The sequence below is a fragment of the Cervus elaphus genome, chromosome 17 (assembly GCF_910594005.1).
Source record: "Cervus elaphus chromosome 17, mCerEla1.1, whole genome shotgun sequence".
In the NCBI taxonomy this organism is placed as follows: Eukaryota; Metazoa; Chordata; class Mammalia; order Artiodactyla; family Cervidae; genus Cervus; species Cervus elaphus.
The window spans coordinates 56,899,714-56,926,056 of NC_057831.1; the positions used below are offsets into that span (position 1 = coordinate 56,899,714).

Here is a 26,343-nt window from a genome sequence, read left to right on the forward strand (position 1 = left end):
CAGCGGCAGGCCCGGCCGTGGGAAGTTTGCTCGGGGGTATCCGGGCCTTCAGAGAAAAGTCCCCGGGAGGCGGGGGCGCCAGCGGCCGGGCCGCACCTCCCCCCCGGGGCGGACGACACGGGGCGCCCGGCGCCCCGGGCACAAAGAGAGCGCGCTGGAGGCTGGGGAATGACCTTGGAGACGCGGGGCCGTGCTTGGGCGGCAGTCACCCCAACTGCCCTCCCTTTCCTCGCCTCTCCGTCTCTCCGGAATCTGCCTGGGTCCACCCGCTGCAACGGCAGCGGTGCCTTTTTCTGGTTTTCCTTTAAGAGAGTTGTCCGCGCTGGCCACTGGGCCCAGCCCTTCCCACCGCGCCCGGGGCCGCCCTTCCCGCCGGAGCCGTCTGATTGATGGCCCCGACCGCCCCGGGTCCCCCGCCTCGGCTCGCCCGCGAGCCCGGCTGTGTGTCTTGGAAGCGGCGCAGCGGGCTGCTGCTGCCCTGTGACGCCCGGAGCGGCCAGCGCCGCCCTTCCTTCCCCCCGGGCTCGGGCGGCGGCGCGGCGGCGGGGCCGGGCCGGGCGGGGCCGCGGGCTCCGGGGCCGAGGGCGGAGGGCGCCGGGAGGGGGCGCGGGCGGAGACTCCGGGGGGCGGGGGCGGCGCCCGCCCAGCCCCACGGCCGCGCCGCGCCTCGCGGGACAGGTTGGGCCGGCGGGGCGGCGCCCGGCTCCGGGGAATAATGAGTGTCTGTCAGGCCGTCCCCGGGTGACTGGGCGGGGCGGGGCGGAGGCGGCGCGGGAGGCGGGGGTGGCGGGGGAAGGGCGCAGGGCGGGGTGCGTGTTTGCGCGAGTGACTCGGCCGACCCCTCCGGCGGCTGCCTCCACCCAAGTGGGTGGGGACCCGCCCAGCCCGGGCGGCCGCGGCGGCTCCCTCTCCCCTCCCTGACCCTCCCACCCCGGGTCCCAGCCTCTACTTACCCCGCCAGCCCTGGGAGGCTCGCAGAGCGAGCGGCGCCGGCGTCATGTGACTGCCCGGAGTTGGTGCCAGGAGCTAGAGGGGAGCCAGGAGCGGAGCCGCGCGGAGCCCGGGCCCGAGCCGGAGCGCAGCGCGAGCGCCCGCCGAGCCGAGCCGCGCCCGCCGCACGCGCGCCTGTCCCCGTCCCCGTCCCCAGCGGCCGCCGCCCGTCCTGGAGCGCTGACACCGCTGCATCCGCGGGGTTCCAGGCAGCCCGGATCCGGGCCTTTATTTCTCGCCTGCAGCGCTCAGCACCGCGCCTCGAAAAGTAAGTCCCCTCTCTCTCACCTTTCCTTCTCGCCCCGACTCCCACTGCCCCCCTTTTCGGCTAGTCCAGCTTCCTTTTTTTTTCCCCCGGGGTGGGTGGGGGGGACGTGCGGTGAATGGGCTGGGGGTGCAACGCGGAGGTGGGGGCGCCCCCGGGCTTGGGAAAGTGCAACAGCTCCTCGCAGCCGGGGGCGGGGGTGGGAGAGGAGGCGAGGGGGAGGGGGCCCCCGGGTTCGGCGGTGCAAAGTGTGGGATTGGGGAGAACCGCCGTGCAGATCTGCGGGAGCGACGAGCGAGGCCAGCGGCGCCCGCCGCGGCCCGGGATAGGGCGCGGGCGGGGGCTCACCTGTGTGGTCCCCCGACCGCCTCCCGCCTGCCCGCTCGCGATTCCCTCCAAAGCCCCAGAAATCTCAGTGTTCTCCGCGTGTGGCGACGTTGTTTGGAGAAGGGTAGCGCCGAGGCCGCGCGCTCCTGCTCCTCCCCCTCCCCGGCCCCCACCCCCCGCGCCCGCCCCCAGCCTGCGCCCCCTGCCGCCCCCCTTCTCGGACCGGGCGCGCTGCCGCTCACCCGTCGCCGGAGCAAACTTGGAGCAGCCTGGCGGGCCCTCTGGGAAGAAACTTGGGGCGATCGGGAGTGGAGGGAGCATCCCGTTCTCGGTCCTGGAGTCCAGGAGCTGGCCAGGGCGTCTGGATCCCTGAGGGCAGGGGAGAAAGCTGGCCGGGTTTGGAGAGTCGTCCTCGGGTGCAAGGAGAGAACCTGCCGCAGTGTCTGGAGGAAGGATTGCAGCGTGGCTGGAGGCGGAGAACGCCTCAGGCGACTGCCTGCAGTGTTAGGGACCCGAGCCGGGTGGGGACCGAGGGAGGGAGCTCTGGACCTGGACGCTTGGGACCTTCCTTTGGAGATGGCAGACAATACCTGGAATTGTCATAGCTACTTCTTTGGCAGCTAAAAGCGAGAACAGAATTCTACTTTAAATTTTACTGCAATCTATAAAACTAGATGAAGACCGTGTGAATGGGACTTTTTTCCCTAAGCCAGGTTAAAGGGAAATTGGTAATGGCTCACCTTCTTATATTTCACTAAAATAAACATTGTACACTGAATTTGTTTTTTGCTAACTCAGAATGTATTTTTCGATAGGTCATCCAAGACATTTGAAACATATTGATTATATTCTCATAAGAGTCTGGTCTGTAGAGAAAAGTATGAAGTGGTATTCTGACTTCATTTAGATTTAGTGTCTACTTATTAAACACAATCAAGTAGGGTATAAGGCAGTTGTTCATTATAGGTTATTTCACAGAACAGTTTTGTGCTGTCCTTTTCTGAGTTCTCATATGTATGAATTTGAGGAGCATTTTTAAAAGAGAAATTCATCCGGATGATAATCTGCATAACCCAAGAGAAGATTTGCTTTTAGGAGAAAAACAATTTTATGACATCTTGAAAATTTTGCGAGTTAGTAGTATTTTTTAAAGAGTGGATGTGTTTCTTCCGTGGCTTGAAACATGGGGTATGGAAGTTGACTTTATTCTGTTCACAGAAACCTTAAATGGGATGTTTGATTAATTTCGTTCAGCTCCCTAAAGAAGCTAATATTTCAGTTTCTACAGTCAGTGGGGTTTGCTGCAGAACTGTTAGAAAAAAGCAGCCTAATGTACCATGGGTGAGGTCAATGAAAATAGACTATAAGAAGCATTCCTGCCTGCCTGAAGGAAAATGCAAGTATGAAAATCCTAACGTGAGAATAACAAAACTTAACTGCTTAGACCACAGAACCTTGTCAGATGTAAAAAACGGCAACATAGCTTTGGAGAAAGCTATTGTTTTTTTCACTGCAAAGTTTCTAAATTAAAACCCAACCTTCTGGTTGCTATGGACACAGTGATGCCTTTTTTTTTTTTTTTTCCCTTTTTTTTCTTTTTACCTGTAGTTATATCTACACACAGATTCTTAAATCTCTGCTAATGGGAACCTAAACAGTACTGGCTAACAAAATAAAAAGAAATAATGGGGAAAGGACTAGTGAATGGATTTTGCTACCTTACAAATACCTAAAGGAAACTAGACATTTTAGAACATCTTATAAAAATCGATACTCTTTTCTACAGATTGTATAACAATTTTTCAGTTGGATTAAATGAAATTTCAGGAACAGAATTGCATTATCAAAAGGTGGATTTCTGTAGATGTTTGTACATGTAGAACAGATGTGCAGCGGTGTGCAAATATCTCTGTAACTCTGCAGTTTAAAAAGACTGAAAATTTGGGATGACTCTAGACGTCTCCACACTGTGTCTTGGGATTTAGTTCTGTGGCTCAGGAACACTTAAAATTGGTCCCATTTCGGTTATGTGGGATGACCCCAGTGTCATCTGAATTCTCAGCTGCGGTGCCCTCTCCTCTTCCTCCTGATGCTCTGAGACTGCAGTAGGCATTACCCCAGCCCAGAATTTGACTGTAGCCAGAGACCAGCCACTGGGATGGGGGCGAAAGAGACAAAAGAAATTGGTAGGGAGGCTGGTGTTAATTAGGAAGGTTGCTGCTGCTTGAATATGATAAAATCACATGTTCACTTATGATGTTTACTGTATGTGGAAGCTCCTGTTTGTAAATAGGGCAGGTCTCCTGTATAAAGCTGGTGTTATTATTCACACCCATAGAACAAACACCTCCACCCCCCTGTTGTTGTCTTAAAAAACTCCAGCTGCTCATGAATCTAGGGTCAGGGAGGGCCGGCTAAATGTTTCTCTGTGCTTTCTCTCCAGCGCAGCCTGCAGAGCTGTTTCCTGTTCTTTGTTTCAAGGCTGGGGTTTGCGTCATACATTCCAAGTGGCATGTGTGTGCTCTTTCCTGTTTCAGGCTGTTTTCTGGTAGATCAGTAGCCCAGACCAGGCCACGGTCCCTGCCCTTAAACCCCCAGTCCCCACCCAGGGAGTTATCATGTCTCCACACACTTAGGATTGCCTAAGATGCCGGTGTTATGTCATAATGACAAAAGTCAGCTAACCTTTTTACGTACACCCTTTGCTCCCATATGTTTGTATGGGTGAATAAGTACTTTTATGTTTGTTTTTTTTTTTTTTTAGTTTATCAATTCGATTTCAAGAAGTGTGTGTGTGTGTGTGTTGGCTGGAAATCTAAAGGAGGTTGTTTTGTTTGTTTTTCCTTCTTGTTTTGAGTATTGATACGCATTTTCCCCCGGAGCTGTCAATTTTGGATGGGGTTACACCTCACAGTTCAGAAGATCTAGCAGGATCTGAAGGATGTGGCTCATATTGCCTTTACCACCCAACACTAGGCATCGGAGGCTTCACTGAACGGATAACTCAAGCAGTCTTGGACTGCTTGTACTGACTTTAAAGAAGTCTTGCTTATGTTTTAAGGGAGACATCATGTATTGAAACAAATTGTAAGATGTATTAAGAGCCCTACAGGATTATTTCTTTTTAAGGACAAAGATTTTACTGTATCCTACATCCGATTTCCAAACTGTTTTAAGAATAAAAAGCTCAAAGGAAAGGAAAAATGCAATACGTTCTTTTAATGATAGTTTGGAAATGTTTGACCTAATATTTTGAAAACAAGGAAAATGCTCTTTGGTTTTGTTTTACAACAGCAACTTTCTCATAATCTCCACCCCAGCCCCCCAACCCCCCTTTTTTTTCTTTGGTATATTCTGTCCGTTGTGAGTAAGGAGGTTTCTGGGTTAACTATTTAAAACCTGCTTTAACAAACTATTTTTCTCTTGGTTCTCCAGAAACAAAGTTTGCATAATATGGTTGGAAAAGAAAAGTTTTTTGGCAGATTTCTCCCTTAAACTTCTTATGTGGGGATTTTCTCTAAAATCTAGAGGAATTATCTACAGTGTTCTCTAATGGAATTAATGGAAAGTTTCTGAGGCAGCACATCAGGCCTTATTCTTTCCCCAAATTGGTGATCATAATAATAATAATAATGTTTTGGTTTTAGCATCTCAACCCATCACATTTTTCCTTGATGGATAAAAAGGAAAATACACAGTATGATATTAAGAAAGCTGCTAGGGTCAAATAGTAGGATATTGATAACCTTCCATGAAAAAAAGATGCAGTTTGGAAAATTTCAATAAGATTTTTCCTTTCTTCTTTGGAGGAAGCAGACTCGCGATATTAAGTTGCTTGTAGGACAGGAGATCTTTAAACTGAATTCATAAGTAACCCAAATTGAAGTAAGATTTTTTATTTTGGCTCCAAAGTTGTTAACAATCCAACTAGATTTGGTAGATGGAGTCTTTATTTGGCTTACTCTCAAGTCATTCTTCCCTATTTATGGGGAGAGGGAGGTGGTTAATAGAGATGATTAGAAACTAATATTATTCTATCAGGAAGTATTCTGCAAGCTTTTAAATGTAAGCTAAACAATTAGGGAAAATTGTACCAATCTGATAGTTGTTATAATCACTAAAAAAAAGTGGTGGGGTGGAGGTGGACGGTCTACATAGAAAAGGTAGTCTCTAAGCCATGTAAATCATCTCCCTCCATCCCCTTCTTTAGATATTCGCCTTCTTCATGTGTGCAAATCAACATTTTTGCTATAAAATGAACAGCTATCTTAAAGTGGCATTTCTTACTCTGTTTTCACATCCGGTTGTGTTTAAGAAAAATAAAGCAACCTGACCCTTTAAATACCAGGAATTACATTATTTTGAAAATTGGGTTTCTTTCTGAAGTGTTTCAGTTGGTGCTAACTTTAAAAAAGAAAATCCCTAGAGTTATAAAACAATTGATATCTGGTAGTATTCCAGCCAGAATTCATGTTGGAGTGAGTTGGAAGGGAAGGATTGTGGTAACTTCCAGCATTCTCATTTTCAAGCCTGATCTGTCCCCTTATTAGACCCGGTTTCTCATCTGAAACAGTAATGCCCGCGCTGGAGACAGGAAACCAGACGGCAGTCTGCCCTGATAAGGGAGGGCATTGTCTAAGGGAGGGAGCCTTGCTTCCCCCTCAACTCTCCTTCCTTGAAATTTAGTAGCAATAAAAGAGATACAATACTACAAACACAGTTTCTCAACCAGAACTAAAACTGTTTTCTCCCAAAGCAAAAACTGGCTCTGCTTTCTCTGCATTGTCACCATAGTTCAGTGGCACATTAGAAAAAACTATATTTTGTGTCTGTTGGTCAGAGTATTTAATAAATAGTAAGGTCCTTTCTCAAGCAAAGCAGGTTCCTAGAGCGGTTGGAAACTCATTCCATTGTGTTGGCAAGTCGAATACATTACCATTTCCCCATCTCATTATTAAGGGGAGCCAGAGACCAACTGGAGTCACTTACTTGGGCCTTCAGCTTCTGTGTAACCCTGGGTCTCGCTGCTACCCTCTCCTGGGAAGGGGGTGCTCCCTTGAGACGCAGCCCCCTTTCAGGAGGACCAGCTTAACCTGGGACATGTCCAAGATGGTGGCCAATCTCTGGAAGGCCTGGGGCTTTCCAGGGATGGCCTGGAGCTAGTCTCAGCCCAGATCAGTGGAGTTTGGCCAAATCTAGACAGAAGAGATCCAGCGGATACTGAGGTCAGTGCCTTCTACCCAGGAGAGCCACCAGTGGTCCCGTGTGGGGTTTTTCTCCTTTGGCGCGTATGCTCTAGTTCTCTTAACGACTGTTCTGAGTCTGATGGCTGAAATCCCCTCCTGTATCTGTTCTCGCACTGTACATCCTGGCCCCTTCCAAAGCTTTGAGCCCCAGAACCGCTTTCATTAGTAAGTTCAAGTTCCTATTCCAGTTCTCCAAGCAAGGGTGTTTTGTCTCCCAAGCGACGGTTTTCACATTTACTTTGTGTTTCAGAAGATGATTTTCAGGCTAGTTCCACTGGCCCCTGGGCAGATTCTCCTTGTGTGACACCTGATATACAGTCACTCTTAGGCCCTTGCCCTTCATTTTATCCTAGCATGTGAGAAAGGTAGTTTGACATCTATTCATGTATTCATCCCACAAGTATTTATTGAGCACCTACTCATTAGAGCTAATCTCAGATTGCGTGCAGTCATTATTCTCAGTTATGCCACAAGGATGGAGTAGGTCCCAAGTGATCTAACCTGAAAAGTCATTTTGAAATCATAATTGCCAGCCGGAACCTCCCTATGGCACTGCCTCCCATGGACCAGCGTGGCAGCACAGACATCCCGCTCCCCGGCGACCCTGGGGGAATGCCCAAGTGTATAAGATGGTTTGACTTCAAAGCGGGTCCTGCAGCGCAGAGTGGAGCGGAAGAACAGAGAGAGTCCTGGGTCTGCAGCAGACACGCTTCTGTTCTTGGCTGCAGCTCCCACCAGTTCGGCGAATTTGGGCGAGTCATTTCACCTCTGTTCCTTCATTTCCTCATTTCTAAAATGGGGATGAGGGCCTGACCCTTCCACCTTTGTACAGTTATTATGAGGATTTCCGTATTTACTTGGGTGAAGCTGCCAATTTTTTCTGAGCCGTTTTTATGGACCAATTGCAGGTGCATTGGTCAGGAAGAATAGTTTGCCTAGATCGGGGCCTTCAGACTGTGTCTTTTGATGTTGCATCCAAGCCTGCACTCAGAGGGGGAGGCAGCAGGGGCCAGCGGGCAGGAGTTGAGGTCACCCCTGCCATAAATCCTCTGCCCCTGGTTCCAGATCCACAGTGGACGGACCTGCCTGCAGAACCCTCCATTCCACTCTAGCTGTGCCCTGTTGTGGGAGGCAGTGGAAGTGAGAACCAAGTCACCACCAGCCTTGAAATCAGACTGCTTTGGGTTTGCATCCCAGCTCTCCACCTGTAATAGCTGTGTGACCTCGGGCAGATTACTTTACCTCTCTGTTTCCACGGTAAAATGAGAAGGTAGTACCTCCCCACATCGTGGGCATGAAACGACACAGTCCTTGTAAAGAATGGGACACGGAGAGTGCCAGTTATGAAGCTGGTGATAATCAGTAGGAAACCTGTGACATGACTGAGCTCCTGGTTTTCCTTGGTCAATAGAAGTAGCATTAAAACAAAACGAACCTAATGTTTGTTAGCACACATATGCACGCACGCACGCACGCGCACTTCAAGTTACCACATTCTTTTCTCTCTCACTGTCCTCCACCCCACCCCACCCCGCCCCCGCCCTTAATTTAGGTTTTAAAATAGAGACCCTGACACTGGGCTTGTTTAGAAGAGCTCTCTGGGTGAGTAATACAAAACAAAGGGTTAAGGTTAGGAGCAATAGGTTTTTTGAGGAAGTTTCATGTGATAGGTTTCCTTTAGGTTAGGCCCCCTCGCCCCCTCACTCCTGTTACTGTTTTAAGGGAGATTTTCAAGTGCATTTGAAAAGAAAGGGAAGTGATGGAGACTCCTATTGCTCAGGGCTTTTATATCCACTCTTTATGCCTGGCAGAACCTTGACTTAGCGGGTGTGCCTGATGTCCTTTGGGGAGCAGGAAGGGAACCCCTCTAAGGAGCTGTGAAGTAATGCCTGTGCTCAGGCGCTTCCAGGCCCGGTGGTGGTCTTGGACAGCCTATTTGGGAGGTAGAAAGGCCCACCTATCTAGGTAAGAGGAGGCGGCCTCAGATGGGCCCAGGAGCTGCGCTGAGCGGGGAGGGCCTCGAGCTGGTCTTTGAAGAATTAGGAGGATTTAGATAAGCCGGAAGGGGATGGGCATTCCACTCTGGTTGCCCAGCATCGGGGCCAAAAATGAACAAAGGCTTTGGGGAAGGGGGTGCGGGTGGAGGGGGAAGCAGGGCAGTCAGCATGGAGGGCTCCTGGGGGGCGGGGGGCAGCTGGTAGGAAAGGGGGCGCTGGGCATGATGCTTGAAACTGCTCTGCAAGCCCTAGGGGTGTCCCCGGAGGAAAGTTTGGGAGTTGGGGAAAGACTCCCAGGGAAGAGGGCTTTGTGACACATAGGTGGCAAGTGGCAGGTCGGGGTGGGGGGTGGGAATAGTCAGAATGGCTTGGAGGGTCCAAGGGGCAAGCATAGACCAATGGAGGGGAGTCCCAGTAACTCAGTCTTGAGGTTTGAGAGCCTGGCCACGGCAGTAGTAGAAATAGAAAAGCTGGTGAGGAAAGCTTGAAAGATGACCTGTAGCATTCTGAGGCGAGGGGCCAGAAGATAAGGCAGATGTGGGGCGCAGCCTTCTGGGGACAAGGAGGAGGGTTGGGGTTTGGGACACGTTGAATTCTCTTCCACAGCCGTGGTGCGGGGTGCCTTTCTGTTTGCTAGCTTCTGAAGGGAGAGGTCCGCAACAGCTCACGTTTCCACACCCAGAGGCTCCGTGGCTCTGAGAAGCTGGTGGTGAGCATCCTCAGGAGCTGGGGGAAGCCACCACTTTCTGGCTGTTTGCAAGGTTCCAGCCGCCGCTGCTCAGGCCGGCATTTCCAGGAACTGGCAGCTGGCTGAAGCCAACTGGTCCCTCCCAGCCTCCACTCCGAGGGTGGGGCCCCAAGGGTGGAGGCCCCTCGGGGCGGGGTGGGGTGGGTCTCCAGCGATAGGGCACCCGCCTGGAGAGGCCGTGGCCTCGCACAGCCCTTCTGGATTTGATTATATAACATCGCAGGAGAAAACAGGGCCAAGGCAGGCGGCGTCAGCCGTGTACACGGCAGGATTACGCATTAGGGGTGCTTTTCAACCGAGTTGGGGTCACTGGCCTTTAAAAAATGAAAATTGTCGGCATGGGGAGGAAAACTGAGTACATAACCTTAGTAGGGAAAATGACTAGTGTTCGCTAAAATTGCTTTAAGAAAGATGTGGTAGGCCACTCGCTGGGTGGCATCGAACTTGAGAGTTCACCTAAAGGGTATGGGTTTGCGCCTCCCCGCCTCCACCCTGCTCTGCTGGGCCCTCTGCAAAAGTGGAGGGACTTCGCTTGGTTCTTACCTTTGCACCTGTCCTTATTTACATGCAAAATCAATTGCTTCACTTGGTCTTTCCGAAGTACAGGGTGTGGGCAGAATCTTATCTGAAGCCATGTCCTGTTTGGACAAGTTGGACTGCCTTGGCAACTCTCCACAGGGTGGAGCAGATGGGTGGAGGCAGGAAAGTAAAATTGGGTGGCTTGTTAGCCCAGAGAGGAGAGAGGGCGGATTGTTTGCTCATGGATCATTATATTTAATCTGAAACTAAATAATTAACTTCTTTCCCATTTACAAAACATTTTGATGCAAACTAACTAATTTACAAGGGGCAAAGATTTAGAAGTGTTCCACGGGATTTTTTTTTTCCTTTCACACCAACAGTACAAGACTGAGGTAGGAGAAAAATCATCGAGTGACATGAAAACAAGACGCCTTTCCAGGTAGGTGCCAGCATTCAGCTGTTCTGGAAGGAGGCTCCGACTTAGAAATGTCTACTTCCATCTGTTGCCCGGCCCCTTGGATTTCTGGCCAGAGCAGCTGCCATTAAATACACAACTCCTTGGAGCTCTTGAAAGAGTTTGGGTACAAAAGTAAAGCAAGAAAAGTTTCTTTGGAGAGGAAGTTTAGGGATGTTACCTGTCCGCCCTGGTCCTCCTCCTGACCGAGAATCTCTCTCACGTACATCCACACACACTCACACTCACCCACGCACCTTTTTTTTTTTTTTTTGTCTTTTTTATTTTTTCCCTGAAGTTCCTTAAGGGAGTGAGAGGTGAGAGGAGGCAACAGGCTTCCTCCTTTAAAGCCCAGAGGCTGGGGTGGGTTGAAAGGGGCACTTGGAGATGGCGTGCTGGTTTCACCATCCTCCTTTTCTCCTTACGCCTGGCTGAGGTCGGCTAGGAAACAAAAGATGAGCTTTGAAGGAGGCAGGTAGCTCAGGGTCAGGCTGGGCTGGGGGAGAAGAATTCAGGCTCCCTTTGAGTGCATTAGACAGGAGAGGAAAAGGGAGAATGTCAGAGCAAATCCTGATAGATCGCCAAGAAGTTTCTTTCAGATACATTCTCTCCCCAGAACTCCCTCCATACCCTGCCCCACACCTCCCTCTCTCTCTTTCCCTTTCTTCCCCACCCCCCCCCATTCCTCTAAGGAAGGGGCAGTTATTTAAAAGGTGGTTTCTGTAATAAAATGTGCCATAGCTTCAAGACAAGCTATCTTCAAAGGAGGCTGGCAGCATAACCTCTTACATTAAGCCTGTGTGTGTTTCTAAGCTCTGCGGCTCATTTGTACCCTCATGAAGCAATTGTCGAGTAGGCCTCGTGGAGGGCTGAAAAGACCATGTGAGGGAACTAGATTGCCTGTGAAACTTCATGTAAGTGATTCACCAAAGCTTCTTCAAACATAAACACGCGGTTGTGCATCTTGACAAAAATCTGAGCCTTCTTATGACAGCTGAAAAGTCAGAAGTATACGTAGAGTGTGAAGGAAAATCTGTTTCTTCCTTTTGAAGGAAAATTATTCTCTATTGGCCCTTCCCAGTAAAATAACAGTTGGGGAAGAAGACGTTTGTTCCGTGATGGAAAATTATTTTCGCGATGGCGATGTTCCTATATTTTTGCTTTTAAGCACTTTGATAACTTAGACTTTTTTTTTTTTTTTCTTTAAACCTGTTTCGCCTGTTTTTCCTCTTGTAAATGCAGTGTTGTTATCCTGGGATTACTAGTTTAGAATGTATGTCTCCTAAGCTAGCTTAACTAAGATGTAAACCTGTTAATGTTTGGGAACTAGTTGTAAGAAAAACAGAACCACTTTGGGGGGCCTTCTAATCTCTGTGATAAGAACTCCTGAGCCTGGTTAAAATCCCCTAGATTTAAAGACCCTGACTTTGGCAAACTCAATTTACTGAATACTTGTTTTAGCGCGCCACCTAATGGTCATACTTGGAACTGCTGTCAGGGTTATGTGGTAATAGATTTTCTATAGCAGTTTAAGTTTACTTTCAATAGCCCCAGAGCTCAGAGTTGCCCACGCATAGCAAAAGCCACTAAGTTTAGAGACCCCACTTCTTCCAGTGCTGAATCATATGGAAGGCCCTTCAGTGACACTGCAGTCACTCTTTTCTTATTCTAGATCAGAACTCAAAGATAAGGTCAGTGCTAGTGGCAAAAGTGGTCCACTCAAGAAACAGTGGGTACAGAGTCTAGACTTGTGCAAATAAATAAACAAAAGTCTGATTTGCATTAATGTGTTTGAGTCTCTTCCTAAATTTGATTTCTTCTAGCTTAGCTTCCCTGTTACTTTTATTAGAAGTTTCGATTATAGAATTAATACATTTAAAAATAGGCACACAGGTATGTATAAATCTGCCCCCACCTCTCCCAAGAATTCCTTGTTAAAGGTTAGGGTGTGTCTTTTTCTTATTTTTTTTTTTACATGTCCTGCTTGTTTCATAGCCTTTGACTATCACTGAAAGTATAATCAGTCATTTTAGAAGCTACAAGATTGAGAGCAAAGTACTATTAAATATGTGAGTGGACAGTGAGTGTGGTTCTGTTCACAGTGACGTTTGAATTTTGCACAGACCTTTTATTGCCAAGTGATGCTTTATTTAGTTAGGAGTTTTAAAATGAGGTATTCTAACTTCTGTAATATCATTTCTTGTTTATTAGCTGAAATCCTTGTGTATGAGAAGTATCCCTTCATCAGTGATTGAGTTACTCTTTGAGGTACAGTTCTGAATAAACAACCCTTACAATTATTTTTTACTAAAAATGAGTCCAGTTTTGTTAGGAGGGATGCTTTATGCTAGATGAATTTTTCTCTTAAGATTACAAGTGTTTCAAAGCACTAATTTCCTTAAATTTAGATAAAACAGAAAAACTAACAAATTAACTTCACCAGTGTCTTAAAATGACACAAACTGTAGCAAGTTAATGTGTCATTCATTTCTAAATGGGTTCAGTAGTTACTGCTGTAGACATTTGAAAAAGTCAAATGTACTGTACATTGAAGGGCTTTATGAGCTAAATGATGGGGTTAGGATTTAAACCAAAATGAGCTCCAGACCCCATCATCTTTAATTCCGCTGTGCTGCTCCTACTGGTAGTAAAGGATTCCAGGTAAGGCAAGGCAAGAGATGATAGGAAACTATTGGGATGGTGCGATTTTCAAGTGACAAGGTCCTGTATGAGATCTCAGATAGGATGAAAGCAGCCATTACTTTTTAAACTGAATTTAGTCTGAGTTTTTTAAGGGTGTGTGTGTTGGGGAGGGGGTGGTGTTGACCACTAAGGCTAAATATTCTAGGAAAGAGGCAAGTACTTGACATTGTTCCAGAGATCAGAATCAACAAATTTAGTGCTGTGTGTATAGTATTATAGATTCAAAAACTGTGTGCATATTCAGATAAACAACTTGCAGGGCAAAAAGAGTTTTTCTTTTTTTGGATTTTATTATTTTTAATCTCATTTAATTTCCCCAAAACCTTGAAGGTAAATCTTTTAGGAAGTAGACAAAAGAGGTGCCCTCTGCATTTTGCATGTAAAAAACGGCCTCCCCCCATCTACTTCCCCACGGCGAGGGTCAAGTACTGATCTCTTGCTTGAGTTTCAAGATCAGAACTCTTCCACTACACTCCTGAGAATATGAGTGCTTCTATTTAGAAGGATTTGCAGCAAGATACTCTCTAGTGGAGTGGATGAATCTGTAAGAGTAAATTAAATCTGAAAAGCTTGGGGAAGGATGACCGGCCATGGGTCGAGGCTGCTGAATCATCTGACCTCATTGATACAAGCATGCGATCTCACATCTTTTGTGTATGGTCCGCTCTGGGGCCCTGGGCAGCAATTCTTAGCACCATATCCATCTGTACAGCTGCTAGGCTGGGAACTGGTTAATAATAGATCCCAAGACACAAAAGGGGTTTTCATCCTTCATTATGAAATCATCCATTTTTCACTGGCTATGGGGTTTGTTCTTACTGGGACACAGAAGAGGGTGGTAGCACCATTGATTTGAGCAGCCTGGTTTCAAATTGTGTTCGCAGATTATAATACGTCCTGTGATGTAGGAAAATATAATTTTGAAGTCAGGGCCTTATGTGGAGTTAATGATGATACTCACGTGTTGTCATGAGACCCAGGACAGTCTTTCTTCAGCACAGCAGTGAAGCACAAGAACTACACAGTATTACTTTTATAATTGTGCATGAAGATATCTTAGTTTAACCCATAGAGTGTGGACACCACTAACGACAGGATTGCTGTCAGGGAGGTGGGGATGGGGAGTTTAAATATTGAAATACAGGAAGTAATCTAAACAGGAGTTTCTATACCTTTTTCAGATGGAGCTCAATCTAGAACTTGCTCACCTTCCCACCCAAACAAAAGTGATATATAAAGACCTGGCTTTTAACCAAAGTGCTGAACATTTAAACTAAATTTGGATAAGAGGGGCCTGAGGCAAGTTGTCCATCCTCGTTGGGGAACAGATCCCACCAGTTGTTCAGCACGGTCAAAAAAAAAAAAATCTGATTGGTTCACATGGTGACACGCTGAACTTGATGGTGTGAAACCACACATACTGGAAAGGAAACGTTTTCCCAATAATTGTTACGTGAAATTCTGGGTACTACATAGTATGCATATTACGATCCATTTAAAAAGAGTTTGGAGGGATAAAAACAAAGATAGTCGTGATAACTGTTTCTAGGTTGTCTTTTTGCCTGCCTTATTTTTCCCTGATTTTTCTTTTATGACATAAGGTGGAAAGGAAAGTTTTTTTGTTTGTTTTTTAACATTTGTATATAATGTGAACTTCTGTTGAGCTGCACAGTAATCTTATTAAACAAGCTTGGCCGCTCAGGAGGGCTGTACCTATTGTTCCCAGAAACGTCAGGGTTTATGTTTTTGAGTTAGAAATTCCAGTTGACTCTCCTCTGGTCATGACCATGGAGTCTGGTCTTAATTATATCAAATGGCATTTTCATAGGTAAGAAAAACAAATTCCAGCCATTCTGGGGGCAGGGGAGAGGAAAGACCAGAGAAGCAGGGTGAGGAAATTTTTTTTTTTTTTTCAACAGTTTATATTGAAAGTAACCTCAGGATTTAGACAGGCACCTTGTTTTGTTTTCCAGGCTAAACACCAGAGCACCCTAGAAAGCATAACTAAAAGAATGCTCATGTTTGACCCAGTTCCTGTCAAGCAAGAGGCCATGGACCCTGTCTCGGTGGTAAGTTTTCCAAAACTAAACACCTCTTGTTTATTCCAACTGGTAATAACTTTACTGTGTGTTGTGTTATTCCCCAAAGTACTCCTTACCCGACAGGCATTTGATAGGCAAACTTGTAAACAGGGTCCATGTTTTCTTAAACGCTATGCCCCAGCCCCCCACCACCCCCAGGATGTCATCCGCACAGAGCTTGAGCCACAGGTACATCTGCTCACAACAGAAATAGTTTTTCAGAAACCCCTTAGTTGTCAGTTTTTTAGTCTGAGCTCTCAAGATTATTGATTTTGGCCAAAAGAGAAAAAAAATGGCCAGACTAGTTTTTAAAAATTAATGTGCATGTGGAATGTTGAAAAAAAAATAAAATTGTACACAATGTTTATCATGAGTAGGAAGCAGTTTCCAAATGTACTTACAAGAAATCTTCATCAAGAGTGAGTTTACTTAGAGGTATTTTTCACTCAAGATGACCACCCAGACTATATAGAGAAGTTTCTTAAACATGTTTGTGAATGTCAGTCTTTTTTTTTTTTTGATTGGCAGCAAAAAAAAGACTCCATTTTGCCTCACGTAGTGCTTAGGATGTCCTTCACAAAAATCATTAAAAAGATGAAAATTGGGAGAAGAAAATCCTTGATCATTTTGCATGTAAAAATATATTAAGAATAAAATGATTTGCTTAAACTCCAAGCAGGCAGCCTTGTGGAGCTGTGACTTGGGAGAAGCTAGGGAAAGAACTTGACCCTGAGGATGGAATTTTGTTTCACTCAGTCTGTGGTGGCTGGGAGGCAATTACACTCATCGTCTCTTTCAACACTTCAGTGCTAAGCTAGCCCGGTCTTCATGCCTGTCGACCACCAGGGAAGGAGTACCGAGTCCAGTTGTTTATAGAGGTGCAACACCAGCTCTCTGGAGGTTGGACAGGGCTGACAGCAGAAAGGTGTCCGACTGCAGAGCCGGGAGTGGTTGAGACTTGAGGGGCTCTGGTTTAGTGAATGTGAAATAACACGGCCACACTCCCAGCTCTGTCTCTCTTTTCTTCCTCGGGCTTGGAAAATACTCACAAGGGGGAAAACTTGGCCTGAGTTGTGGCTCTGAAGGTTGGTAATGACACGCTTGCAAAAATTAGATCATCCTTATGCGCTGGCTATGGAGTTCCTGCCAAAACTGTTTATACGAGACACGGGGGTCACTCCAAGGCCCTTGGAACTGAGTTGCCATGGAGATTTCTGCGCCAGTGTTTACCACTCCGTACGGTGAAAAGTTAAGTCGGAGTGGCTTTAAGGAAACAGCATTTACATTCTTGCCTGACAACTGTACAACCACATGATAATAACAGAGCAATAAGAATTTTATTAATCAAAGAGCTAAATTGGCTTCTAATGTTACTCATTTCGTCATCAACCCCTTCCCCCAACTATTGCATGATCATACTGGAGGAATATTAAGGTACAAAATGTCCTCATTAATTGTATCCTTGAAATATGAATAGGGTTTTAGTACCAGAGACTATGATTAATTTGGTAAATGATGTAGGCCCATCAGTGATGCATTTTACTATTCAGTATACTTTCAGAGCTTTTAATCAAGCATGAGAATGTGTCACAAGAGCCTAATTTAAAGCTAAAATGAACTTCACCATACAAGGAAATGCACTTAGCTGAAAAAAACTGGAAATAAAATGAATTTTGTTGTAATAGTTATAATGCTGTAACATATTAATGCATGGAGTTAAAATATGTGGAAGTATTTTTGCAATTAATGGTCTTTTTCTCCTTCATGCTCTAGTTTTCAAGTTCTGCTGATGCTTATAGAATTTAATCATATTGTTTCACCAAAAGAGAGTTCCAGTCCTTACAATGAAGTTTTCTTTGTTTCCACTCTTAAATCTTCAAATTTTATTTTTCCTACCTTCATAGGTGAAGTATATGAAATCTGATTTATCATTCCTTTATTCCTTTTCTCTCTTTCATTCTGCCTTTGACCTAAAGGTTGAGGTCTTTGTTTATTCAGGTCAGTGTTGTAAACATGAAGCGGTAACATGTAAGATTGGTTTTTGCTTCAATTCCACATATGAATAAAAATATTTTACTGTGATTTATTCCCCTCTCTCACCCCTTTTCCCTAAAAGTTAAGAAGAGTAAAAATAATCTGCCTAGTTGGTGTTTTGCTATAATTTAGAGAAAGTGAGGAAATGTCATTTTTCTCTTACTAAAGTATAAACCTTCATAATGCTCACTAAACCTTGTGCCTTCAGGCAGACTAGACTTTGGATTGTCGATCCCATTAAGATTTGCAAGAATGGGGAGCAGAGTACACCCCGCCCCCCATCCTATGCTGTAGATCTCTGCTGCTTACTGTCAATGCGTTGCTGGCAAAGCCATCAGCAGCTCCCTGAGTCTCCAATTTTTTTCTTATTTATAAAATTGGAGATACTTACATGTAAAACATGAAATGGCAGGTGTATATAAAATGCACATGTTTTTACCAATACTGCCAAAGAAGGTTGAAAACTAGAATTTAATTCAGGAAATGAGAAAAGAAAATTTTTAAAAAGTATTCCTTCATATTCTGTTCCTAAAGGAAGATTACTTCTGAAGAAAGTATATTTTTTTCTTTAATGAAAATTATCATCTAACAGACTCCTTACAGATGAAGAAGTACTTAAAATCAGTAGTCCCTCTGCTGTGTTCTAACAGAAACTTTTCATGACTTTTCTGAGCCTGGTAGAAAGAGAGCTTTCTACTTTTGTTTGCACAGAGGGGCATGACATTTGCTGTTTCCAAAGAGTTTGTTTATAAATGCACCGCGCCTTCCTGCACTTGGAACTCCACCCTTGGTATGAAGATTCCTTTGACTTGCCATCGCCCTGTCACGGACAGTCGCATTTTTTTTTCATATTAATGAATAGTGAAACAGACTCACCCACGTTTCATGCAGTCACTCTGTCCACTTAAACCATCTTGTAATGGAAAACTTCACCAAAACTATTTCCAATAAAATGAGAAACTATTCATTCTCACTTTCACAGGAAGTGATAACATTGGAAAATTATCCAAACCCTGTGCTTTTTTCCTCATCACACTTAAAAAAAAATTTTTTTTTTTTTTTTTGAGAATCAAAAAATTGTTATGCTGAGCCTGGTCAGTGGTAAAAACTTGCTCAGAGAGCATGTTGATTCATGTCATCCATTCATCCAGTGTTCTCTGAGCACTTGGGCTGGACCATCATCTCCCACTCCATTGACAAGAAGCCACCAACAAGTAAATAAGCCATGGCACGGAGGTGTGAACACTTGAATGAATGTTACCACAGAGGGAAAGAACCCTTCTTAATACCAGACTTTTGGGGAAAGTAACCCCCTTGCCACCCTTACTGGGGGTCAGGAGTGGAGGAGACCTATCCTTGAGTCAGGAGGGCCATGGATGCCCAGCAGTGGCCAGAGGACCTCTTTCTGCTTCATCACTACTTGGGGCTGATATGGATTTTGCTGGTGCAGTCACACTTATTTGCATTGCTTCATTAGAACACAGGAATGCTCTGAACAGAGAGGAAGCAACTATTACCAGTGTGTATCCACCCAAGGCACACACCCCATGCAAGCCCTGTGTCAGTCCTTACGCTGTGGAGAACCAGATTGTTGCAAGCTGATTGCAGTGGCTTATGTGCTCCACCCAAATGATTAAAGTAAACATGCCTCATAGAAGGTTCTGGTAAACATTGCTGTGAAGTTTGCTAGTGAGACAGTTTGAAGAACCACATTTCTTCACCCTCAGGCAAAGCAGTCAGACCAGAAATAGTTAACACTGGACTCAGTTGTATGCCCAGGTCAACGAAAACAGTCCCCCTGCTTTTAGCCCTGGAGCCTTCCAAAGACCACATGTCCAGTGTGGGGGACAGGGGGCATTCATGAGAGGGAAGACTCTCAGCAAAACTGTGCATAATGTTTATAAAATTCAGCTCTGTGTGGCTGTTTCTTTATGGCTCGAGAAACCTGAGACTGTTATTAAATTTGCAAATCCCCCAGGTTCTAAATTCCTGCTTTCCTTAAACTCACCCCACAGATAGAAAAATCCAGCCATGACAGCAAGAAAAGTTTGTCCTCATCCTGCTTCCTATGTAGTTGCCAATAACTTGGTATTAAAATCTAGGTCATAGGGATGTCTTTGAAGACTAGGGCTGAAAATAAGGGAGAAGCTACATTTCTGTGAGTAGAAACAATGAACACTGCCTCCCATTTCCTGGAGTTTTTATTTCTTGTACCAGAACTTTTGCCCTTTAGAAAATTATATCAAGCTGGCTAAACTTTAGAACTAGGAGAAATCTTTTTTCCTCCTGTAGTTAATTACTTCCTTAAGCCCTCATTGTACATAATGTGTAATTTCTGTTCGCAAACCTTGTGCCTCTTGCTTTTGCCTATTTTAATATTTCAATTTAAATCTATTGCATGTTAATATTACTGTATATTTTGAGCCTCTCACCTTGTGTTGCACCTCTGTGTGTCTCATTCTAAAGAAAGGTAGAAATAGCCTTTTCTTCATTTGATCTTTGATACATAATTCAAAACTATTTTTAAAAAACAATTTGTTTTGCATTTCCTGATTTTATATCCCCATGTCCTTGTTTTTAAGCAGTATTATTAGTGGAAATTCTCCCTCCCCACCTTTAAATTGCATTTAAATAATTTACCAAATGTTAGTAATAAAAATTAGTATTTTTATTCTGTATCTCATCAATTTAGAGCCATGCTAGTCCAAGGCTGATCTATGGCACTTTGAGTCATTCCCCCAGTAACTCAGAATCTGCCTTTTAACAAGATTCCCAGGTGAATCTGTGTGCTTAATGAAGTCTGAAGAATACCTGATAATATCAAAGCCCACTGAAGTCCTAACACCTGTGATATACAGCAGGCGGAAAAGGCTCCTCGACCCGTGTGTGTTAAGTTCATCTCACAGGCGTCTCATTGGGTCCAATTCTAATCTTAATGTCACAGCCTCCTAGAAGATGAGTATCCCGCACCACCTTGACAGGTTTTGACATAACCTCGTGACACTTGCCTGTCTAATATTTATTTAGTAATTTTTCTTGCCTTCTTTTCTAGAACTGCTTTTGAACATAATAAAGTTACTTTGAAAGTGCAGGACTGGGATTTCAAAGCAGCACTGATGAGTTGGGTGCATAGCCAGGTGGAGATTCACCCAGTGAGGCCCAGAGAGGAAAGGGTGTGATCTCAGTAGTAATCCCAGTCAAAACCACTGCTGTCCCACAGTTATTAATAACTCATATTAGTGGCCAGTGAAGGGGCCAGGGAGGTTCAGAAATTAATAGTGCATTTAAGCTGTTTAATTATAAGTTCCCATTAGTGGGTTTTCTCAGTTGCATTGTGAGCTAGTGTTGCTTCAGAATCACAAATGCATTGAATTTTAGGGCTGGAAGAGAGGCACAGTGTGTTATTTTCACCCTTACTATAAAACATTCAAATATAAGTAATCCTCTGCAGTTAGACTTGACATGTTACCACTGAAAATATGTTCCCCTAAAATGCATGCAAATAAAGGGTTTATGTTGAGTTTAATTTTTTTTTTAACATTCTAAAACAGACTTTAAATTTTACTTAAGGAGTAGAAGTAATTCTAATGAATTCCGTGGCCAAGGACAGTACCCATAGTGTGCAATTAGGATTGATTTATATTTCAACCTGGTAAATGAGAGTCACGTTATCTTGATATTATAAGAAAGGAATGTATTTGAAGACAAATTCAGTCAGTTACGAACAGATCTTAGATTTCTCAGGGGGCTGTTTATCTCACCTCCAGTATCTTGTTAGGTTGTCCCCCAGTCTCTTGATGAGGGGGTAGCAAGGTGGAAAGGAGAGAAGGCAAAGCCTCAGCTTGTATGTAGGTCCCTCCCAACATCACATGTCCTTATTTGAGTCCTGTTATATTTGCTCTTTCTTATAGTTTTGTGTCATCCTCAGATTTGGAGATTAAATCATCTTCTACAGTATCTCAAATTGTGGATAAATCTGTTGAACAAGTTGGGGCCAAGGACATAATCGCCTTCGTGTGGGTGGCCTTCTGTATATAAGTGTGTGGGGTGACTAGCCATCCTGAGTTGCATGATACTGAGGCATTTCCTCAGATGTCGGACATTTAGCACTAAAGCCAGGATTCGTGGTCACCTTAGCATGGATTGGTCAGTGGCTGGAGAGCATGCCAAGGCATACCACGCGGCCCGGTTTGTCCATGTTATCCACAAGCATGGGAAATATTCTGTGTCTTTATGCTTGGGTGGAGGACACTAAAGCCAGGGAGGGTATTTCCTGCCAATTAAGAAACCCCATCAGAAAAGCAATAAGGTTCCTTGGCTTGGCTGGTTCTTGGTGAATCCCAACTCCTAACGATAAAGGCCCATAAGCCTTTTGTAACCTGTTTGAGAATTTTTCCAGGCGTCGTCATCAATCTTAACATTGGATATGGCCATCACTGTAGAGTTAAACTTGAGATTTTTTGTGTGTGACATGGTTACCACGTTAACTTTAGTGCCTACATTTATTAGACCAACTCTTTAATGGTGTTTTTGTTTTTTTTTTAGTGGCAAGCATATATCTAAATCCAAACCCATTTATGAAAGTCCATGTAACTGAATGTGCCTTGTGTATTTTCATCTTATTTCGTGTTTCAAGCAAACACACCTGTCTGTTGACACATTTCTGTCTCCTAATAGTCATACCCGTCTAACTACATGGAGTCGATGAAGCCCAACAAGTACGGCGTCATCTACTCCACGCCGTTGTCGGATAAGTTCTTCCAGACGCCGGAAGGCCTGTCTCACGGGATGCAGATGGAGCCGGTGGACCTCACGGTCAACAAGCGGAGCTCGCCGCCCTCCGCCGGGAACTCGCCGTCCTCCCTGAAGTTTCAGCCCTCGCACAGGCGAGCCTCGCCCGGGCTGAGCCTGCCCTCGTCCAGCCCGCCCGGGAAGAAGTACTCGCCGCCGCCGCCCGGCGTGCAGCCCTTCAGCGTGCCGCTGTCCATGCCGCCGGTGATGGCCGCGGCCCTGTCCCGCCACGGCATCCGCAGCCCGGGCATCCTGCCGGTCATCCAGCCCGTCGTCGTGCAGCCCGTCCCCTTCATGTACACCAGCCACCTCCAGCAGCCGCTCATGGTCTCCTTGTCGGAGGAGATGGAAAATTCCAGTAGTAGCATGCAAGGTACCGTTCTGTTCTGCAGCTCACCCGCCCTGCTACCGCCCCCCGCCCTGTCCACCCCCGTTAATCCGGACTCGCAGCGCTTCGCTGCCAGGTAGTCTGGTCTGATTGAGGGAGCAGAGGAAGCAAGGGGCCAAGAGCCGCTCTACTCTGCAAAGGAAGCACTCGACTTAGAGGCTGCCTGAGGCGTTTCGTTTTTCTAACTGTTGATCCTGCAAGAACTCCCAAGAATCAGACTGTCTGTGTAATGCCATGAAACGATTAGTTTCACTATGTGCTTGTCAGCTTTGGGATAACAAGAATCTTGACTTTACATTTTGCTTTATTGAATGCCAGCATGGTTCTAGGTGCAAAAGGCTGGTAAGAACTATTTTTAGACCAGGGCTCCCCAGCCTCCAGGATCTAATGCCTGATGATCTGAGGTGGAGCTGACATAATCATAGAAATAAAGTGCATGATAAATGTAATGGGCTTGATTCACCCCCACCCCACACCCCCACCCCATTCCATGGAAAAACTGTCTTCCACAAAACCAGCCCCTGGTGCCACAAAGATTGGAGATGGCTGCTTTAGACCATGTGATAACTAATGGCTATCAAAAGCCAGCTTGTTTACTGATTGTTCAGAGGCTGCAGGTTGTTGTAAAAGGAGATAACCAAAAGTCATAAGGAAGAAATCCCCTGGGGGCTATGTCTTAAAAGTCCAACTTCCTACATAGTGTTTGCTAACAAAGTAAGAATTCCACCCCCGAGGCTTATTTCTGCTGTCATTTTGCCAAAGGTAGATACTCACACATCAGTGTGGTAGCTAGAAGCTGTGGGATAAGCTTTTAAAGGCTGGACATTGGTAAAGTGTACATAGAGTAACTTTTCTATTTTTATTTTTTAGTACCTGTAATTGAATCATATGAGAAGCCTATATTGCAGAAAAAAATTAAAATAGAACCTGGGATCGAACCACAGAGGACAGATTATTATCCCGAAGAAATGTCACCCCCTTTAATGAACTCAGTGTCCCCCCCGCAAGCCTTGTTGCAAGAGTAAGTATACTGAGGGCTGCCCGGCAGTTGCATAGCAGCGTGCATCTCAGAACTGGAATGGAAGCCCGAGCTTCCGATGAGGGATGTCTTGTGGATTGCTAGGACCACCTGGTGGTTCGGGGCAGCCCCTGGGCCAGATGGACTCTCTCCACAATCACTGTGCTCTGTTACACTCCTTGGGTCACTTTTCAGTGAGTCAGTCACCCTTCATTTTGCCACTTTACCCCTTAAATCATTTTTATCCTGTTTTTTTCTGTCCTTCCAGACTATGTGTATATAGTCCTCCCATCATCTTTATCCCAATGTGGATTGAATTTGGTGTTCTAGATATCCCACTTAAGGTTGGATCCTGAAAACTCTTTATGGGATCACTCATCGTCCTTCCTGTTGTCGGTTCTCATAAAGCACAGTGTTTCTGTGATGGGGTATGGCTTTGATCAGAATTTTCAGGCCAACCACAAAAGCCCAGGAAAGATTCTCCAAAACCAGTCCTATGGCAACAGAAAGTTGACGATACTGCTCAGAGAAGCTTGGCTTTGAAAGAGCTCTTTCTTCTCCGGTCTTTTTTATTGTGTGTGCCCTAGAATGTTCGGTCTGCTTTAGAAATGCCATCCAGTAGAAAGTTTACACTGTACCCATCAGCATCCTGGCACCTGAACAGTGGTTTAACTTGCTGTCATATGAGGGTGTCACACACAGGCTAAATAACATCATTATTGTGGTTTGCACCATCCTTGACTTCTCCCAGGGTTTACCCTGGGGGCTGTGCTTGCAGTAGGTACAGACATCGTCTTTGGCCCAACATCTTTGATCCCACCTCTGCTCTCCACCGTATGTGTGACCTTGGCCTAGCCACTTGCTCTTTTGCCCCTGCTTTCTCTTGATTTGCATTATTGGTTTTAATTATTTTTCTTATATTATGGTCCTTTCAACATTGGGTTTAAGGACCAGCTGTCTAGTACAGAGGAACTATAACAGTTATTGTCTCCTCAGACTCCCTTCTATCACTTTCCTCCCTATATCACTTTCCCTCCAGCTTTTCTGCTCCCCTTTCTACTTTATCTTCTGCATTCCTCTCTCCCTTACATAAAACATTCTGTAACAGAATATGAATTCTCTGGTTTTAGAACAGCTATTTTATGGAACTTCAAATAAATTCTGGTTGTATCTACATTCAGCCCAAGTAGGTGCATTCATAATAGCTCATGGGTTAATTATCATTTGAACCAAATCAGTTTTTTTTTTGGGAGGGAAGGAGGGGGAGTTCATCCATTCCCTGATACATGAGAAGAGAATGAATCTTCTGCCCCAGCCACACCAGTAGGGAGCCTATCTGATGGTCTTTTCATTGTTACCCTTCACAATTGCATAGCACTCCTTTCCCACAAAATTAAAAAAAAAAAAAAAAAAAAAAAGAGGAACTTTTCCAAGTGTTTTCGAAGGAGTTATTTCATTCTCCCAAAACAAGCATGTGGGAGTCAGAGCAAATAGAGAACTGATGAGCCAAGACATAGGTGAGTCTGCTGTAATCACACCATTAACAACAGCAGAGGGGACCTGGGCTGATCTCCTGCTTCCAGATGTGGGCTCTTCCTGCCATTTTTAGATCATGTCTAGCAAATTACATCTGCTCCTGTACTTGACTGAAAGGAAAAACAGGCCAACCAAAATGGGGGGCTTCCCTGATGGCTCAGTGGTAAAGAATCCACCTGCAATGTAGGAGACACGTTGGATCCCTGAGTCAGGAAGATCCCCTGGAGGAGGAAGTAGCAACCCACTTCTCTTGCCTGAACATCCCATGGACAGAGGAGCCTGGTGGGCTACAATTTAAGGGGTTACAAAGAGTCAGACACAACTTAGTGACCAAACAACAAACCAAAATGGACACAGCTGAATCGCCTCTTTTTTTAGAATGACAGATGTCTCCACAAAGTAACTGGTACCCTGGCTTAGCATTTGTAATTGTTCCTGAACAGATGATAAAAAAGATGCTCTAAAGCCAGCTACTCACAAAGGGAGGGATCCATTGACTATAAGGGGTATTCCAAAGTGGAGGTTATTGTGAATTACAATGTGACATATTTCAGAAGAAGAATATTTGAAGGCAATATTCTGTTCCCTGAATGCTGCTGAAAAGAAAACATCTCTTATTTTAAGTAATGTTCTTTTGATGATCTGACATTCAATGGCTTTTAATGATTAATGAGTAATGTGCTTCTTCTAATGCTGATCTAAGAATGCATTTTGCCTCTCAGAAAATTGAACAGAGTAGCCACAACTGGAACATGTACTTTTTAAGTAATTCTCTCACAGATGTGATTAAGTAATGTCTTGGAGTATGCCCAGTAGCAGCCCACATAGGAAACCAGCTAGCCAGGAAAGAATCACTGGAAACCAAATGCCTGGTACCATTTCAGTGAGGCAGCCCCAATGATATTTGCCTTAGGAAGCCATTCCTTTTCAGGGGAGGACTACAGCTTTGAAATCCATTTTGCTTAATCATAAAGTTGTAGCTTTAGAATTATTTATAAAGTCACTCAGATTCCTTTTGTTATTTATCTATATGTATGAAAGTGTATTTAGAACAAAATCTTGTAGATCAGATTTCCCCATTGAGTTGTGTACATGAAATTGTAGCAAACCTAACAGGGATCAGCTTGGACTTCCCTGATGGTCCAGTGGTTAAGAATCTGCCTCCCAATGCAGGGGACACAGGTTCAATCCCTGGTCCAGGAAGATTCCACATGCTTCATGGCAACTAAACCTGTGGGCCATA

The 26,343-nt window shown here is 45.2% G+C and overlaps 1 protein-coding gene across 2 annotated transcripts in view; it reads left to right on the top strand.

Moving 5' to 3' along the window:
• The first annotated feature begins 752 nt into the window (after window positions 1–752).
• Window positions 753–26,343, top strand: part of KLF3 (Kruppel like factor 3) — a 35,703-nt gene continuing 10,112 nt past the window's right edge. Inside the window, exons 1-5 of one of the 2 annotated variants that reach the window (XM_043870900.1) lie at window positions 753–1,258; window positions 10,476–10,534; window positions 15,226–15,321; window positions 22,045–22,531; window positions 23,417–23,567. In XM_043870900.1, the coding sequence (XP_043726835.1) occupies window positions 15,265–15,321; window positions 22,045–22,531; window positions 23,417–23,567 (695 nt within the window). In that variant the 5' untranslated portion in view covers window positions 753–1,258; window positions 10,476–10,534; window positions 15,226–15,264. The remainder of the gene's footprint in view (window positions 1,259–10,475; window positions 10,535–15,225; window positions 15,322–22,044; window positions 22,532–23,416; window positions 23,568–26,343) is intronic. The other variant, XM_043870899.1, reaches the window with a different exon arrangement.